At 38.1% G+C, this 16,134-nt stretch overlaps 2 protein-coding genes and 1 pseudogene across 7 annotated transcripts in view; 2 read left to right on the plus strand and 1 right to left on the minus strand.

Annotated features, from left to right (window-relative positions):
* The first annotated feature begins 3,826 nt into the window (after nucleotides 1-3,826).
* The window catches only part of LOC111344865 (uncharacterized), a 50,793-nt gene continuing 38,485 nt past the window's right edge, over nucleotides 3,827-16,134 (plus strand). Inside the window, exon 1 of the mRNA XM_088760850.1 lies at nucleotides 3,827-4,013. The gene's annotated coding sequence lies outside the window, so the exon portion shown is untranslated. The remainder of the gene's footprint in view (nucleotides 4,014-16,134) is intronic.
* On the plus strand, nucleotides 5,863-13,664 carry LOC148742937 (uncharacterized). Of its 5 annotated transcripts, none has more exons than XM_088760831.1 (5): nucleotides 5,863-6,681; nucleotides 8,994-9,090; nucleotides 10,592-10,728; nucleotides 11,321-11,493; nucleotides 11,716-13,664. In XM_088760831.1, exons 2-5 carry the CDS (start codon nucleotides 9,065-9,067, stop codon nucleotides 11,761-11,763), a joined length of 384 nt encoding a protein of 127 aa, XP_088616957.1. In that variant the 5' UTR covers nucleotides 5,863-6,681; nucleotides 8,994-9,064; the 3' UTR covers nucleotides 11,764-13,664. The 5 variants fall into 5 exon arrangements, with proteins under 5 accessions (XP_088616957.1, XP_088616949.1, XP_088616963.1 ...); XM_088760823.1 differs by having other exon boundaries at nucleotides 5,868-6,681; nucleotides 11,648-13,664; XM_088760837.1 differs by lacking the exon at nucleotides 11,321-11,493 and having other exon boundaries at nucleotides 5,868-6,681.
* Nucleotides 12,469-16,134, minus strand: part of LOC148742938 (delta-1-pyrroline-5-carboxylate synthase-like) — a 595,352-nt pseudogene continuing 591,686 nt past the window's right edge. The window contains exons 12-13 of the transcript XR_016001535.1: nucleotides 15,718-15,813; nucleotides 12,469-14,320 (exon numbers count right to left, since the gene is read on the minus strand). The product of XR_016001535.1 is annotated as a delta-1-pyrroline-5-carboxylate synthase-like (transcript). The remainder of the gene's footprint in view (nucleotides 14,321-15,717; nucleotides 15,814-16,134) is intronic.

Consider the following 16,134-nt stretch of genomic DNA (forward strand, 5'->3'; position numbering starts at 1 on the left):
GGTAACAAGGTCATTTGGTAATATCAACTAAGTTGAAATTGTAAATTGGCCACCATAAAGAGTTAAAAAGCTGAGGTTTCGGTCATTAGCCCTTCGTCAGAGCGAATGGAGGAATTATGGGTTGTGTGGGAGTTTTATGCCGAAAGTGGAGCTACGCTATTAGTGGGAACATAGTGACGAGATAAACGCTAGACCTTTTAATCTACCTAATCATTCTGACTAGCATATGGCAATCTGCGGTATTTCCTTACATTTAGGTAGCTCGGAGAGCCGCAAAACTCTTGAACAAAATTTTATCTTTCAAATGGGCACTATTAACCCCATAGGTATCAACGAACGCTTTTCATTCTACTAATCTATTCATGTTTATCTCGTCACGATGTTCCCACCAATAGCGTAGCTCCACTTTCTCCATAAGACCCACACACAACCCACAACTCCTCCATTCGCTCTGACGAAGAGCTTATACTCAAAACGTCAGCTTTTTAATTATTTTCTATTGCCTTTTATTACTTATTTAATCATCTATCAATATTCATTTCGTAGAGTATGTCTGTCAGAATAAAGATCATCGTCAATATCGGGAGCGGGCAGCTAAGTACGAATGTCATACCAAACCTAAAGCCAGTTCATAGATTGCCTTATTTCCCGTGGTGCTTGTTAGAAAGGGTCTGTGATCGGTATCTTTGCTCTCCCAACTGACCAAACTCAGTTTATACTAATGTAGTGGCTTTCAATTGCCTGGCTTCGACTACTTTGCTGTGAGCAGTTTCTCTTTGCTTCATTGAGGCAGGCATACACTTTTTTATGGTATTTGATCGATATAGTTAATGGAGTCAGAATTACTTTTTAACGAGCACATTTTGCTCTAAGCCTTTTAGGGCGCCGTGAGCGAGGAAAAGTCAAGTAATAAGACACTTGCAAACAAGTACGTGTTAAAAATGTTTCCAGTCTTTGGCTAAACAAAGCGCTAAAAATATATGACTCTATGTGGACATTCAAGAGAAAGAGAACACGCGTATAAGAGAAAAAGCATAAGCCGTATTTATTTACAGGATTCTTTCACCAGAAAGTTTCAGTGGAAAGTTACCGCTGCACACATTTTTCCAGTAAAAGGAACTTATCAAAGACACTTCATAGAAAACTTGTTTAAGAAAAAAATGTGCTTAAATCCTTAATCATTGTCCTTGCCAAGTCATCTTGAACGCTTTTTTCAACTCATCATTCGCCTACAGGTGCACTCTTCACAACGGAAAATAAGTAATTAAAATGATCACAACACTCAGTTTTAATAAACCTCCTTTCACTTAGTAAAAAATTCCAAACTGAGGGACTTAAAATAGGCGTGAACGAAAACTCAAAGACAACAATAACCAAATGTAGACTCTTTGTCTCGTCTCAACTCTTAGATGAACTGTTGCCGCATACGCAGCTTCCGATCCATCTCCAAAATCGCGTAATTGAATTGAAATTACGCTCTCGTCTGAAAGATAACATCTTTGGATCTGGATACCTACGGTCTTTGACAGATGAGATAACTATTGCGAGTATCTGAAAGAAAGTCCCTCGTGGAGAAGGTCGTCCCAGCCATTTTTCAGTTTGCATAGATCTTGGAAGAGTGTCTTGATCGTTGTGAAAAGAGGTGAAATTCAGCCAGTGGATCGTATAACTTGGCCACGACCTTGAGTACTGTGCGCTCGTTTAAGGTAGTTCTTTAGCCACGAATTCGAGGAGATTATTCGACAAAATTCACCGAACCTGAGGCGAACAATTGTTTCAGTATAATTTCAGAGCAGAGCTGAACAACAGAGAAATTTCTAAAATCATAACATATAGTAACATTTATTAACATTTTATTTGAACATTTTACTCCCTGGAAATTATGTCATTGAAATTCACGTTGGTTAGTTGAATAAAACTCCTTAAACCTGTAAAAATTCCAAACTGAGGAATTAGACAACAGCAATCCAAAGTAAACTGTGTACTGAAGATAAATAAAAAAGACTAAGATACAAGAGCAAAATGTACACGACAGCCTCTTTTCAATCTCAAGGCCAAGGCCAATGTCCCCGACGCGATTGGCGAGTTCACAAAAAATCACGCACGCCAGGCGTGAAAACAAAACAACGCGGGGGGAGAGGGGAGAAGCGAAATTGAAGTCAAAAGAGAAAGAAACTTTCTAGGGAGACCCTTCGTTGAACAGGTGCAGCTTCGCAAATCCCTCTCTGGATTTCTCAAAAGACGTGAAACATAAAAATCCACGCGCTCCAGAGTTGGATTTCTCACTTGAAATCCAGCTTGAGGACGGTTTTCTCAGCGTCGTATTCCGTTTTTACATTCCACATTTTGCCTTAAGGTAATTCCTTAAATTTTTCGACTATCAAACTTTTTTTGAAATTTGGTATATTTAACATTCATGAAATAAAAAAAATGGGGGTCACCGTGCTTGTTTACACGTCAGCAGGCTCCTAAAATGGGATATTTTTCCCTGGTTGTGCGTTAAAATTTTGAATCCTCTTTATCAGAATTTAGCCTTGGTAACTTGAAAGACACAAAGTTTTACTTTGAAATTAAAGCCTCTTTTATTTAAATAAGCAGTATTGCTTCATTTTAGCTGTTTTTGATTGCTTGGTTGTGGGGATTTTTCACTTTTGCGGACAGTTTCGTTCTTAGCTTGAATCCTGACCTTGGCCAAAATACACCAAGTACGGAACTATTATCCAAAAAAAAAAAATCATGTTCCACTAAAAAAAAAAATTTTTCTTCAAAAATATTCTTTATGAGACTGTTCTTAGCAAACACCTGAAAAAAAAAATGGGCGTCACTGTGCTTGTTTCCTCACAAACTGCCGTGAAAGGTGGATATGGTTTTAAGATCGCAGTCATCCCCTGTCATATGACGCTCCTAGCCTATCGCCACATTTTCCTTTTCATTATCCTCTTTCCACAGGTTTCTTTTGCTTTCTAAACTTTCCAGACATGATTCCTTTGCCGACTTTTCAATTTCGGGCCCTACTTCCCTCTCGCGAGCCTTCAGCGTGGACTCTCCAAGTGATGGTGAGTAGGACCTACGCTTGCGTGTAGCATCCCCATAAATATGTCGATTTTTAAATCAGCATAATAGGTTAAAATTATTTAAAAATTGGATAGATGTTAAATGGGTGCTTTTATTGTGGAAAACGATATTCTTAGCAACATTAAATGTAAACAAACTCGCAGCGAGCTTTGTGTTTACATCAAAGATTGGCCTCCCTCGTGTTGTTCCGGTGCTACCTGCGGTGGGTCTTATTTCTTCGACAGATATTTGTCTCTCTACACTCGGAGTTTGAACAGTTTATGTAGAGTAGTGATCCTAGCCCAGAGACTGTTTCTTTTACGAAGTCGGAGAGCCGTAGAGCTGCCCCACACGCTTCACAGCTCCCGTCCAAAGCCTCAGTGAGGACATTTAATTCTACAACTCGACGGCCGCGAAGTGGAAATCTACTGCAGACTTCCGGATCACGCACTTCCTTTTCTTTTTCTTGTTTTTCGAAAGCAGACCTGGAAGTGTCAGCCGATTTGCGGCATTCTTTTTACGAATAAAAGCTTTTGCTCCGCTAAAGCGTCCCTTGTCTGTTCTTTTCACGCTAGCGGGAAGAACGGCCGCAATCTTCGATGTCGCAATGTTATGAGCAGAAAAGGTTGCGCAGTGCAAAACGAGGGAATCACCCTAAAATCCAGATTTTCCAATGAAAAGCAAAGATTTCTTTGAACGCGGTTTCTTATTTCTGATTGGCTATGACTTCCTCTCGACTCAGTTACCTAGCAACCACATTCAAAATGGCGGACGGCTGCGGATTGAATACTGAAAGTATTGATGTGGCACTGTATAGTCAGGACGGTTGGTTTCGACAGCTGTGTTACATTTGGCAACCTTTTCTAAAAAAAGAGTATTCTCCTCTTCACTCTGTACATCGGATGTGCGAAGTAACTTCAAACCCTCCTGGATGAAAATTCGAATTTATACTTCGACAGGTGAGGTCCAATAACAAGACTTTCAACTTATTTAATGTCTATGACATGTATCTTATTAGTACCACTGCGTACTTATCCTTTAACAAATGTTGAAAGAACTGATCACCAAGCAATGGATTGGTGGACAAAACAATGACCTCCAGTCCATTTACCTAACCTCTTTGGACTACTCAAAGTACATAGACCATGCAACCTTTTGATTTTTTTCGTTTTGCTTTTTGTTAGGCACAACAAACACCACGAGATTTAGGCGATTATTTTAAATATTCTAAATTCTTCCATCAGAATATAGTGCAAAGTCATTTAACCTCCCTCAGTATCGGTCATGAAGTGAGGCGAGAAATCGATAAAATGAGCTGATTGGTCCGTCAGTATGATATACGTTTATCATCCAATTGTGCTTCCTAGAGTACAAATAACGCGCGAGACGAGTACAGATATCACGCGATATTTGTACTTCAGAAATGTCCACGAAATTCGCCGGCACTGAAATAACAATTTGGCGTGTTGGATAATAATCTCTTATTAGACGTTTTGTTATGTAGTATCACTGAGCATTTTTAGTCGTTGTTTGTATTTGACTAGCCCTATGGGCTAGTTCAAATACAGCACAACTCGTAAAAATACTCAGCAATATACTACACAAAAAACGTCTGACTAATAAGATATATTTATTATCCAATTGTGTTTTGAAGAGTACAAATAACGTGCAAGACATGCAAGCACAAATATCACGCGATATTTGTACTCCAGAAATATCTGCAAAATTCTCTCACACTGAAATAACAATTTAGCATGTTGGATAATAAATCTCGTCTTAGATGTTTTGTTGTGTAGTATTGCTGAGTAGTTTTTTTACTCATTGTTTGTATTTTGAATTGCCCTACGGGCTCGTCAAACTACAGCACAACTTGTAAAAATACTCAGCAATAACTACACAACAAAACAATATATGTATTGACTTACAGTGTGTACTAGAAACAAAATGTATCAAGAGCTTCATGAATTGAAATTTTCATGAACTCAATTTCTCAAGGTATTACATATTTTGACGAGTGGTGCCACAGCTTGTATCAATTGAAAGTGTTTCTGTTCTGGTAAATTTAAGCTCCCTTAGAATTATATACATTGTGTTTGTAAGGCCCTTTATTTATAAGCCCTTCTAAAACCTCTTACAAAGTTGTATATGCTCGTACTATTAATTAAACCAGCAGTCTTATACTGTTACACTGAGTATTAATGGTATTGTTTTCAGCAAAGTACTTGTGCATTTTGGGGTCAAAAGTCACTATAATGTGAATAAAACTAATCTACAGTACATGTACATTAGCATCAATGTCATCCAAGAAAAAAAAAACACAGTCACTTATAAAACAACATTGAAGAATGAAGTAGGCCCTTTATTTATAAGCCCTTCTAAAACCCCTTACAAAGTTGTATATCCTCAGACTATTAATTAAACCAGCAGTTTTATACCGTTATGCTGAGTATTAATGGTATTGTTTTCAGTGCAGTACTTGTATACAGACGTATTTGTTACATTTTGGGGTCCAAAGTCACTATAATGTGAAATAAACTGATCTGCAATACATGTACATCAGCATCAATGTTATCCAAGAAATAAACAGTTGCCAATAAAACAACATCAAAGAATGAATTAGGGGTCGAAATGGTGTGACATACATGCTGTGCAGTTGTACATATATTTGGCTCGGACAGACAGCTCTCTTACCTCATCTTGATTTCTTTGTCCACATTTTGAGATTGCTTTAGCATTAACACCATATCTAATAGTGTTTTGTCCCGTGTACCATTTACAATACATGTTAGTTTTGCTGGTTTACTTTCTGATGGAAACTTTTATCACTGTTCAAGTTGTTTCTCTGACTGTTACAATTCTCATGTGTTGGTGTCATGGCAACCACATATTTATTATAGAAGTCAACACAAAATTTTTTATGTAATTTGAACCTTACTGGATTAAGCTTTCAGTAGTGATGCTGGGCATCCCTATGACAACCCTTGTTGAAAATCTTTCCTTTTTAGCTTTTGGGGGCAAATGAGTTTAAATTGATCTTAGTTTTTGCTCTGAATCTGGCTTCATGGCTCACTGTTCTCTCTCTTGGTACTGTAGTGTCCAGTCCACTAGCAAGGACCGTTTCGTTGCTTAATTTTCACCTGCAGCTCAAATTGATTATTCATTGAAAATTTTTATCAGATTTGCTTCAAAATTTTGCCTATTAAACATGTGGCTTTCTAGCTGATAGTTGGTAGTAGACTGCTCAACTTAAGTATCTTGGAGGCAGGGGTTTGAATCCTTTCAAAGCCTGAATGTTTTCTGGTTTCTTTTCTGAAATTGCTTATAATAATTATATGAATTACAGTCTACTTGTGAGGATCATTTCTTTGCTTGAATTTCATCTGCAGGTCAAATTTGCTTCATTAAAATTATATCTTTTGTGATAACTGAACAACAGTAATAATCAGTCACATTTGCTGATAAGGATATGAAAAATTGAATTCATTTCCCTCGTATTTTTGTTTTAGTTTAATTTTGTTTTTTATAGCAGATGACACAATGTAAGTTGATGAAGAGTAGATTATTTGCCTGCACTTGTCTGTGATTTCTATGAAGTACAACCTTTGGAACCATTTGAAAAGGGCTCAAGTAAGTTTAACATCTTATAAAAGATCATTTCTTTATTAATTCCTTTTAAAATTTAGGAAATCCTTAACATCGTCATGAGCATCAAGCCTCAAAAGATCTTTCGGAATTGTTGATGAAAGAGTATACAAAATTGTAGTCAGCTGTAGAAACGATTTTCAGTTCTAGCTGCAGTTAAACAACAATTAAAAAAACCATGACATGTGTTTAACAACTTAATGACTTGCATGTATGCTTAGGCTGCAATTGAATTAATAAACAAAATTGGGTCCTTCACTAATTTCTTTCCAAGCTTACTAATGACAACATCATGCACCTGTGTTTATCTCGGACAGTTAAGTGTTCTGTTTATTATTGTCCTCGGTCAACCTGAGCAAAAAATGATCATGCTTCCTCTACAATTTGTTATTCGAGCTTACTAAATACACCTTCCAAACACTCTGAGTAAAAACATGTATGACTTCAACATACTTAAATCTCCTCCGTTTTCTAAATGTGAAAATTAAGGAATAAAAGGGGTAAGTTTCTAAAGAAACTGTGGTGCTGCGTCGGTTGGGGTAACATGGTAATTTGGTTTTATCAACTAAGTTGAAATTGTGAATTGGCCACCACCGTAAAAGAGTTAAAAAGCTGAGGTTTGGAGCGTTAGCCCTTCCTCAGAGCGAATAGGAGAATCGTGTGTTGTGTGTGTTTATATGCAGAAAGTGGAGCTTAAACGCTGGGTGGGAACCGGGTGACGAGAAAAAGAAGAATGAATCAGTAGAAATGAACAGCGTTCATTGACACTGCTTAGAATGATTATAGGTAGATAAAGTGTCTGGCGACTGGTTTTGATGTGTCCTTGTCATTCCTTTCTATGTTGCGAAGGTGGTCTCGGAATCAAATAGTTTGATGACAGCAGTCAGAAGACAAGAATGCTGTCTATTCTTTTTAAAGGAAGTAAAACTGAGTCGTATCTGTCTTCGCTTTTAAAAATATATCTTTTGAACGCTATGATTGTGTCTTGAGATCTCAAGAAAATAAAAAACACAATCAAGAGGTAAGAAATGGCCATTTTCAAAATCAACTCAGTAATCTTGCCGCAAACCAACAACTCGCAATAACCATGTCGAGTGGTTCACAAGCAGCTGCTGCTCTGGCCATTTAAAAAAAAAAGAGATCATTATTACCGTCAGTAAATACAGCATTTGTAGCATCTAATTGTCCAGGAAGATCATAATTGCCATTACAAAGCGTGGTCAATGTTGTTATTTCATAATGATGTACTAATCTTACTGGCTGAGATAAAATTATATGGTTTTTCTTGTTTTAATTATAACAAACCTGGAAGCCTCACTGCTTCGAATTCAACATTAAAATTTTAATAATTAAGAGAAAAGATGAGCTTCAAGCTAAAAGTCTGAACTACTTTTTTGTTACATTCCAGCTTAATTTGTTCAAGTTGTTAAGCTTTGTTAAGCTGTTCCAAATGTAATGAAATGAATTCAATTTCTCAAATGTAAAACATATTTTGATGAGTGCTGCCACAGCTTGTATCAAAGTGTTTCTGTTCTGGTAAATTTAAGCTCCCTTACATATATACATTGAGTTTGTAAGGCCCTTTATTTATAAGCCCTCCTAAAACCCCTTACAAAGTTGTATATGCTCGTACTATTAATTAAACCAGCAGTCTTATACTGTTACACTGAGTATTAACGGTATTGTTTTCAGCAAAGTACTTGTGCATTTTGGGATCAAAAGTCACTATAATGTGAATAAAACTAATCTACAGTACATGTACATTAGCATCAATGTTATCCAAGAAAAAAATAAAAACCACAGTCACTTATAAAACAACATTGAAGAATGAAGTAGGGGTCAAAATGGTGTGACATATACATGCTGTACAGTTATACACAGGCTTAGACAAACACCAAGCTTGCATTTAGCTGTTACCTCAACTTAGTTTCTCTGTCCACAATTTTAGATTACTTTAGCATTAACACCATATCTAATAGTGTTTTGTCTCCTTTACTATTTACAATACATGTTAGTTTGGCTGGTTGACCTTCTGATGGAAACTCTTATCACTGTTTCTCGCTGTTAAAATTCTCATGTGTTGGTGTCATGGCAACCACATAATTATTATAGAACACAAAGTTGTTTTATGTAATTTCGACCTTATCAAAATACAATTTTAAAAGTAAAATTCATGATTTCCTCCTCCCGAGACTCGAAAAGTATGACGATTATATTGATTTGTCTACTTTAATAGCACAACTATAAGACCCCAGCTTGTTCTGTTTTCTTGCCTTATCTTAAATGTATTAATGTAGTTGCAGGGCAGGAAACTTGGCCCGTCCGAGCGTCCGAGAAGGGTAACTTTTCCATTCGGACAAGGAAAAAGATGATCGAAGTTGTGCGATTGGACAAGTAAGGCCTAGCTTATACGTCGCGCTACAGTCGAATTTAATTCAAGGTCCCACAAGTAATTAAATTTGACGATAGCGCGACGTCTAAAACGAATTAAATTCGTCTGGTAAATTAAATTCGTCCTTGACGTTTTATCCGTCTTGGTAAGACGGATAAAATAGCGATAACGCGTCTTCAGTTTTAACGTCCCACTAGCGCCGCGTCGAATGAAATGCATACATTTTCTTAATGTATTTCATTTTATTTTGGCGAGCCCGCAGCGACCCGAGGCACTGCATTTGGGAAGAGAATTAAATTCGATCGTATTGATTTCGACGCATAAAACCACGCCACGGTTTACGTCGAAGGAACGACGAATTTAGTGGAATTAAATTGGTTTGAATTAAATTCGACTGAAGCGACGTATAAACTAGGCCTAAGTTGTAGAGCTCTAACGTTGCCTGACTTTGGATAAATAATAAATCGTTTTTTCCCTTATTTTACAACTAAGAGCCTAGGAAATAGACTTTCTTTTCTTTTTGTTCAAGCTGTGTATTTGATTTCTTCGCTCAGCGTCGCCATTGATTTCCACTTAACTGGGGCATTGTTGAACTGATAAAAGAGGATTTTTGAAACGCTAAATTGCTGTTGCCGATTTTTTGGGACAAGTAGTTTTGTGGTCCGCACCAGTAAAATACACACTACACTTGTCCAAAGGGACAAGTGAATTGAAAAGAAAGTTTCGTGCCCTCAGGTGTAATTTGTCTAGAATTTTGAATCTCTTCTTTGTAAATCTTTTTTATTTCATATTTTTTAATATATGTATTAAACACTGCCCGCCTCGACTAGCCTTTGCTGACTGCAGGCAGTGCATATTTCTTGTAATATTGTAATATGTCATTAAACTGTCATCAAAACTGTCACCTTACTGGATCAGGCATCTGCGCCAAAGTCAAACAATAAGCATTTTTTCTTATTATTCTCTAGAGTTAGGCAAGCAACTGTGGCGAGTTTTGAAAAGTCTAGAAGAAGTCTTGAGCATTAATTTACCCTCTGTTAGATCTATGACGAGGGAATATCGCTGAAATAGTCGACATTTTAAAATTTGCTACCATTACTCTGTCAGATGTTTGTTTTTGAGAGCATTATTTTGTGATTAAGGTCCTTAAAACCCATGGATTAAAGTCAAATGAGAACTATCCATTGTTGATGACTTTGATTTAATCCAGCTTCCTGGCAGTTTTTAAATTTGCTTTTTTTTTTCTCTAATTGCCACATTGTTCGTCTTGGTCAGGCGGGCCAACTCGAGACGCTGAAAAAATGAGCCTTACCAGTAACCTGTTCTCCGCATCCCCTTAAAGTAAATTCTCATAGAAATTAGGCAAGACTAAGACATGAAAAGCTAAACGAAGAAAACATTATCAAAACCGCCAAAGAGACGTATGCTTTTCTTAGGATGTACATAAAAGTTATGAATTCACCTGCCGACGCAAAGACAATGTCTATTTTTTTCTCGTTTCAGACTGGCCGGATTCCTAGCAGCTTGTCCGTATTTGTTTAAAGCCATTCTAGGTCCAGTAGGAAGAATAACAGCTGATATGCTCATAAGATACAAGATTTGTAAAGTTGGTACAATAAGGAAAATTTTCTACGGGGCAGGTAATACTTACATTTGTATACCTGTAAGTAGTTAGCAATCGCTAAGGCCAGTAGCATGAACTATGATTCTGTTAAGGCTCGCATATGATCGTCTTTGTCGCAGGGATTAGTAAAATTATCATATGACCCGTCTGGCCCGCTCGCGCAATCCCATAGAAAAGTGTACCAAAAGCTGACGTGTGCAGGGCTGGACGGGTTGACGTGAGCCGGTCGGGAACAAGCCATCCGTCTCTGGTTCTCTTGTACGCCTTTATTGCACAAAAAAACAAACCAACATTCTTCGCATTTGTTGCAAAAAAAAAAAAAAAGAGAAAATAAGTAATGTTTTCGATGAATTGTGAGTTTCTTGTTCTGACTTGAGAAAATAAATGAAAAGTTTTTTTTATTGTAGAATCGTTTTTGTGGTATTTCGCGCGCGGCAATCTATGGCGTTCCATTTAAGTTAAAACAAACTTTTCAAATTTTCAAAACTTATAGTCTGAGCGTATGTGGAGAGATGTATGCGGGCCATGCGTAAACCTTACTTGATAGTGGATGGAATTTTGACTTCAAGATTCACTTAAAGATGAATCCTCTCTGATTCTGTCCATAGGTTTATTAGCTGGAATATTTATAGTGGCAACAGGCTATATTTGGCTAAGGAGAACAAGTGTTATATTCCTGGTCTTGGTTGTTGAATTTTTCTGGTTTAAATGCTATTGGTTACGCTGTCGATCATTTGGACATTGCCCCACCCTTTGCATCAGCTCCTGGATTTATAACCCAGTAAGTAGACAAGTATAAGAGGGACCTCAAGGAACCGACCACGCATGCTTTGTTTCGAAACTGAATCTGCACTTTTTCTGCCCTGTACATTCGACTGTTTACAGTGGTAGTCCATTCCGCAAGCTTAAAGGCTGTAATTGTTTTTCTCATTTAGATACAAGAAGATTGGAGGATAGTGTTCTGGAACACACTTATGTTAACGCCGTAATTTTCTACACACAGCCTTGTTTAGGAGAACGCCAGCCATGGGCATCACCTACTACGCAGTAAGATATAGACAAAGAGAAATAAGACTCCTAGGACTCACACAGAATGATACAGTGCTACAGTAGAAACTACGTGGTAAGGTCCAATGGTTACATGTTCCAGTATCACGGTGGCAAGTTGGTTCTAGTCCTTGCTCTTTTGTTCCGTTTAATTAGTGCGAAGCAAAGAGCGAAGGAATACTTACCAACGTGTGGCTCATAGTGAGACGCAATAATTCTACTTCATCATCCGACCGAGGCTAGGAGTATGGCAGTTTGAAGGGCGTGATCAACATTCATGACTTTTTATACGATCAGTATCATCTTCGAAGTATGTCGACCTTAATTAAGAAAAAATATGAACATTTGGCTGCTATGAACAAACGTAAGATAAGTTTAAACTGAAGAATAAATCTGTAATCATTCTACTACTTTGCAGTATTTCTTTACATAGCGGTCCACATGTTCTGATCAGGGAGAGAATAGGGGAAAGCGTATTGACACTGCTGTGAAGAGCCGTATTATCTTTAGCCGGGCTACCGGAATCTTTCGTCTCCAGGCTGCAAATGACGTGACTATGATTGTTACCTCTCGAAAAAAAGGATAACAGGCTGACAGTGATGTCCAAGATCCGTTCAGATAGTTAATCTATCATATAATTTTACTTGAACACGATTGGCTTAAACGTGAGTGAATATGCACCAGCTAAGAAAGGAACTTATCAAACGTATTTGCTTCATTGGGTTTTATTCTGAATGTTACATTATTTAGTCTCTGTTACGTAGAACCTGTCTGCTTCATCGGTGATAAAACTGTTAATAAATAGTATTTCGCAAGAGAAAATACCCTTCACGTTAAAATACGCTACGGCTAGTTGAAACTCTGTTAATAATAATACTTGTCAGCAAGCCGACCAGATCTTTGTTTTGTACGTGGGGAGGGGAAGGGAGGGCGAAAGGGCACCAGATAGAAAATAGAAGATTCAGAGAACCCATTGATGTCTTAACGATTCTGTCTCAACGATTCGGTTCCGTTTTATTTATTAATTTTTTTCATGTAATTCTTATTGTGCCTGATAACGATAACCCTACTAAAATAGCAGAGTTGTGTCCTATGCATTTTCCACATGTCAGAACTGATTGCACAGATCCTATCTCTCCCCCCTCCCCCCGAACCCACAAAGACTCTGCTTTAAGAACTATTTTCAAACTGTGCATGTTCTTGTAACAGGCATCAGGACCAGGGACTTTTCAGCTGCCCCTTTCGTCCGCGGACAATCGTGGAAAATGCACGGGATTGACTTAAGAACCGAATTACGAAGTAAACCAATATCTTGCTTTCTCGGGGTTGACAGCAACATCTCGGTAATACCAATATAACAACTATTATTATCACGAAAACTCTCGTACAGTTTTGTATCCTTAATCAAGAGTCAGGTTTTCTGCTTTGCTCAGTCTGTCCTGAGAACGTGACAGTCAACTATTGGGGTCAACGTACAGTTCTTATTACGGTATATTCATCAGTATCGCTCGAGCATGGAGCACAAGAACGGAAACAAGGTATCAAGATTGCGTTAAGTCGAACGCAAAGCCAACCAAACAGTTTTAAATATTCCTATTTTCTTAAAAATGGGGTTCCGCTTTTAGCTATCCACAGAGAAAAAAGTTCCTTGTCAGTGATATTTTTACAGTGTCTAGCAATAAGATATATATATCCTATTAGACGTTTTGTTGTGTATTATTGCTGAGTATTTTTACGAGTTGTGCCGTATTTAGTAAAAATACTCAGAGATACTACACAACCAAACGTCTAATGAGTTATTTATTATCCAACCCGCCAAACTGTTACTTCAGGAGGCGGGACGGAATTGACGCGTTGTCGTGTTCCTGTTTCTATTTTCTTCAATAAATGAAAAAGTTTCCTGGTCGTCTAGGTTTTTTTTCTTCGTTCGATTGAACTAATAAACTTAAATCTATATTTGCCTTCCCATTCCGACTCTTCGTCGTCAGAAATATGATTCAAATTGTCCGCCATCTTTTTTCCCGTAACTTTAATCCAATTCTTCGCTTGCGCGATGCGAGAAAACCTGTCTAACCGGCTTTCTGGAGTACAAATACCGCGTGATATTTGTACTCGTCTTTGGCGTTATTTGTCCTCTACGAATTGTAGTTGGATAACAAAAACGGATAACTGAGATACAAGCATGAGAGCAATAGTTAAATTAATTCAACATAATAATATGTTCTTGGGCGGGACGTTTCAAAACATACGCTCATCAAAAGGATAACATTGACTCGTATAACGAGTACTGTGCGCAAACTGAAGCACACGTTTAGCATTACGTAATTATTTCTGTATTACTTCGCTGTCGCCATTATCCGAAGTCATTTCTTCGTCAATAGAATCCTGAGGAGTGCCTTCAATCGGGAGGGTCTCGTGAAGATATTTCAGCAGGCCTCCATCAGCAAAGTCATTCACTGTGTGTCTCTGGCCAGTCATTACTCATCTAGCGGTCAGTAATCCTTCCACACCCACAGGACCCCGGGCATGGATACGACCCGTGCTGATACCTACTTTAGCACCTAAATAAAATAATGATGTTTATTTAGTATCCTGTACCTTTGAAGGACTCGATGAATTCCCATCCCCGCTACCTATAGCAAGTTCCGCGACACACTATGCTCCTACGCAGGGCAAGAAAACCCACGATAATCAACAGGTAGAAAAACGGGCAAAGTGCATCCACGACCAAAGCACTGGATCTATACCGGGGTTTCAAGGTTCTAATGGACTCACGGGTGTACCTGGAAGGTAGGAGTCCCGATGCGCGCATAATTTCCTCTCCCTTTGTAAAACGACCTTTTCAGGTCAACAACATTCAAATCTTCAGAGTCACTTTTGGAAAACTGCCCAAATCCAAAGAATCGTCATGGAATTATATGTTTTCCGTGGCTAGATACTCCACTTGTTCGTCATTCTCGCCGCTTGAATGCAAACGCGCAAATACGCAGTATGAGCCATTTCACATAAGAGCGCGGAAATTCGTGACAGCGTCCCTATCCCTCTTCCCACCGCCTTTGAAAAATCCTACCTATGCGTATCTAATTAGATTAGCCCGTTCACTCCCAAGATATCATTAGCAATTCTCCTCACAGGCAGCCATACAAATAGTATGAAACTAGTTCGGAGAATTTGGTATTGGATCAATAAATAATTCCCTAAGGAGAAATTCTGGGGCCCGTTTTCCGAAAGTCCCATTAACTGAACAGGCCCGAAGCCATATTTTACAATCAAAATTTAGAGAATAGATTCGCAGGTTCTGGCACTCTAACCAGTACATTTTGTTCCTTTAGCTGATAGTTTTATTGCACAATTTACAAATCTTCTGAAACCCCACATTGAATAACAACATATTCCTCCTATAGGAAACAGTAGCCGCAAAAACAGAACAGCTTTACCGGCCCGTTAATTTTACTGTACCTTCGAGAAACGGGCCACGAGTCTATAATGGAAGTTAAAGGTTTACAAACTTCTAAATTCCAAATGATTACATAAAAAGAATACGAAAGGTGCCACGCTACACGAAGAACACTGGGAATGAAGGATGTCATCATCATTACGGTGTCAAAATAAGAAATCCAATCCCATAACTGTCGTAGTTGCGCGCCTGCAACCTGTTTCCCGAACCTCTGATATCTGTGAGCAAAAGTATCCCTTTTTACCAATTAAGGATCGTCGCAGGTTACATTTTTTTTGCTTCAAGCCTCCCGAAAATTCGACAAGATTTTTATTTCCCTTCAGGATAATCTTTTAACCCTTCACACTCCATAACTAGAACCCTTGTTACTGCAACCGAAGAAAATTTCTCCTCCCATCGGGTTACTAATCACTTTTGCGCTCCACGAACTGAATCTTTTGTTTCAATTAATTAACAGTAATTGTGTTCCTGTAATAGCTAAGCACACTGTTTCATACTTACCCAGGCCAAAGGGATACCCATCGGAAAATCTAGTGCTCGTGTTATGGAAGACACACGCACTATCCAGAGCTTTTAGAAAGTGATCAGCAGTCCCCTCTAAAAATAAAATATTTTGATAAGGGGCTTTTAGTAATCGGCACAACGCAAACCATACATGCATCTTGCGCGGCTTACAAATTTGTGAACTGAGCAATATGTAGTATAACATAGAAACTTGGAAAATATAAGTAAGTCGTCTATATTTTTCTGCGTTGCGCAGCTTACGTAGGTTCTCTTTAAGGATTTTAAACAAACAAACAAACAAACAAACATACGAAACATCACAGTGTAGAGATGATGGCCAACAGAAATGACCTCCAGAAATGGACCTTAGAATCATTGAAAGAAATTCCCCATACTGGAAACAAACGGACGTTG

The sequence above is a fragment of the Stylophora pistillata genome, chromosome 1 (assembly GCF_964205215.1).
Source record: "Stylophora pistillata chromosome 1, jaStyPist1.2, whole genome shotgun sequence".
NCBI lineage: Eukaryota > Metazoa > Cnidaria > Anthozoa > Scleractinia > Pocilloporidae > Stylophora > Stylophora pistillata.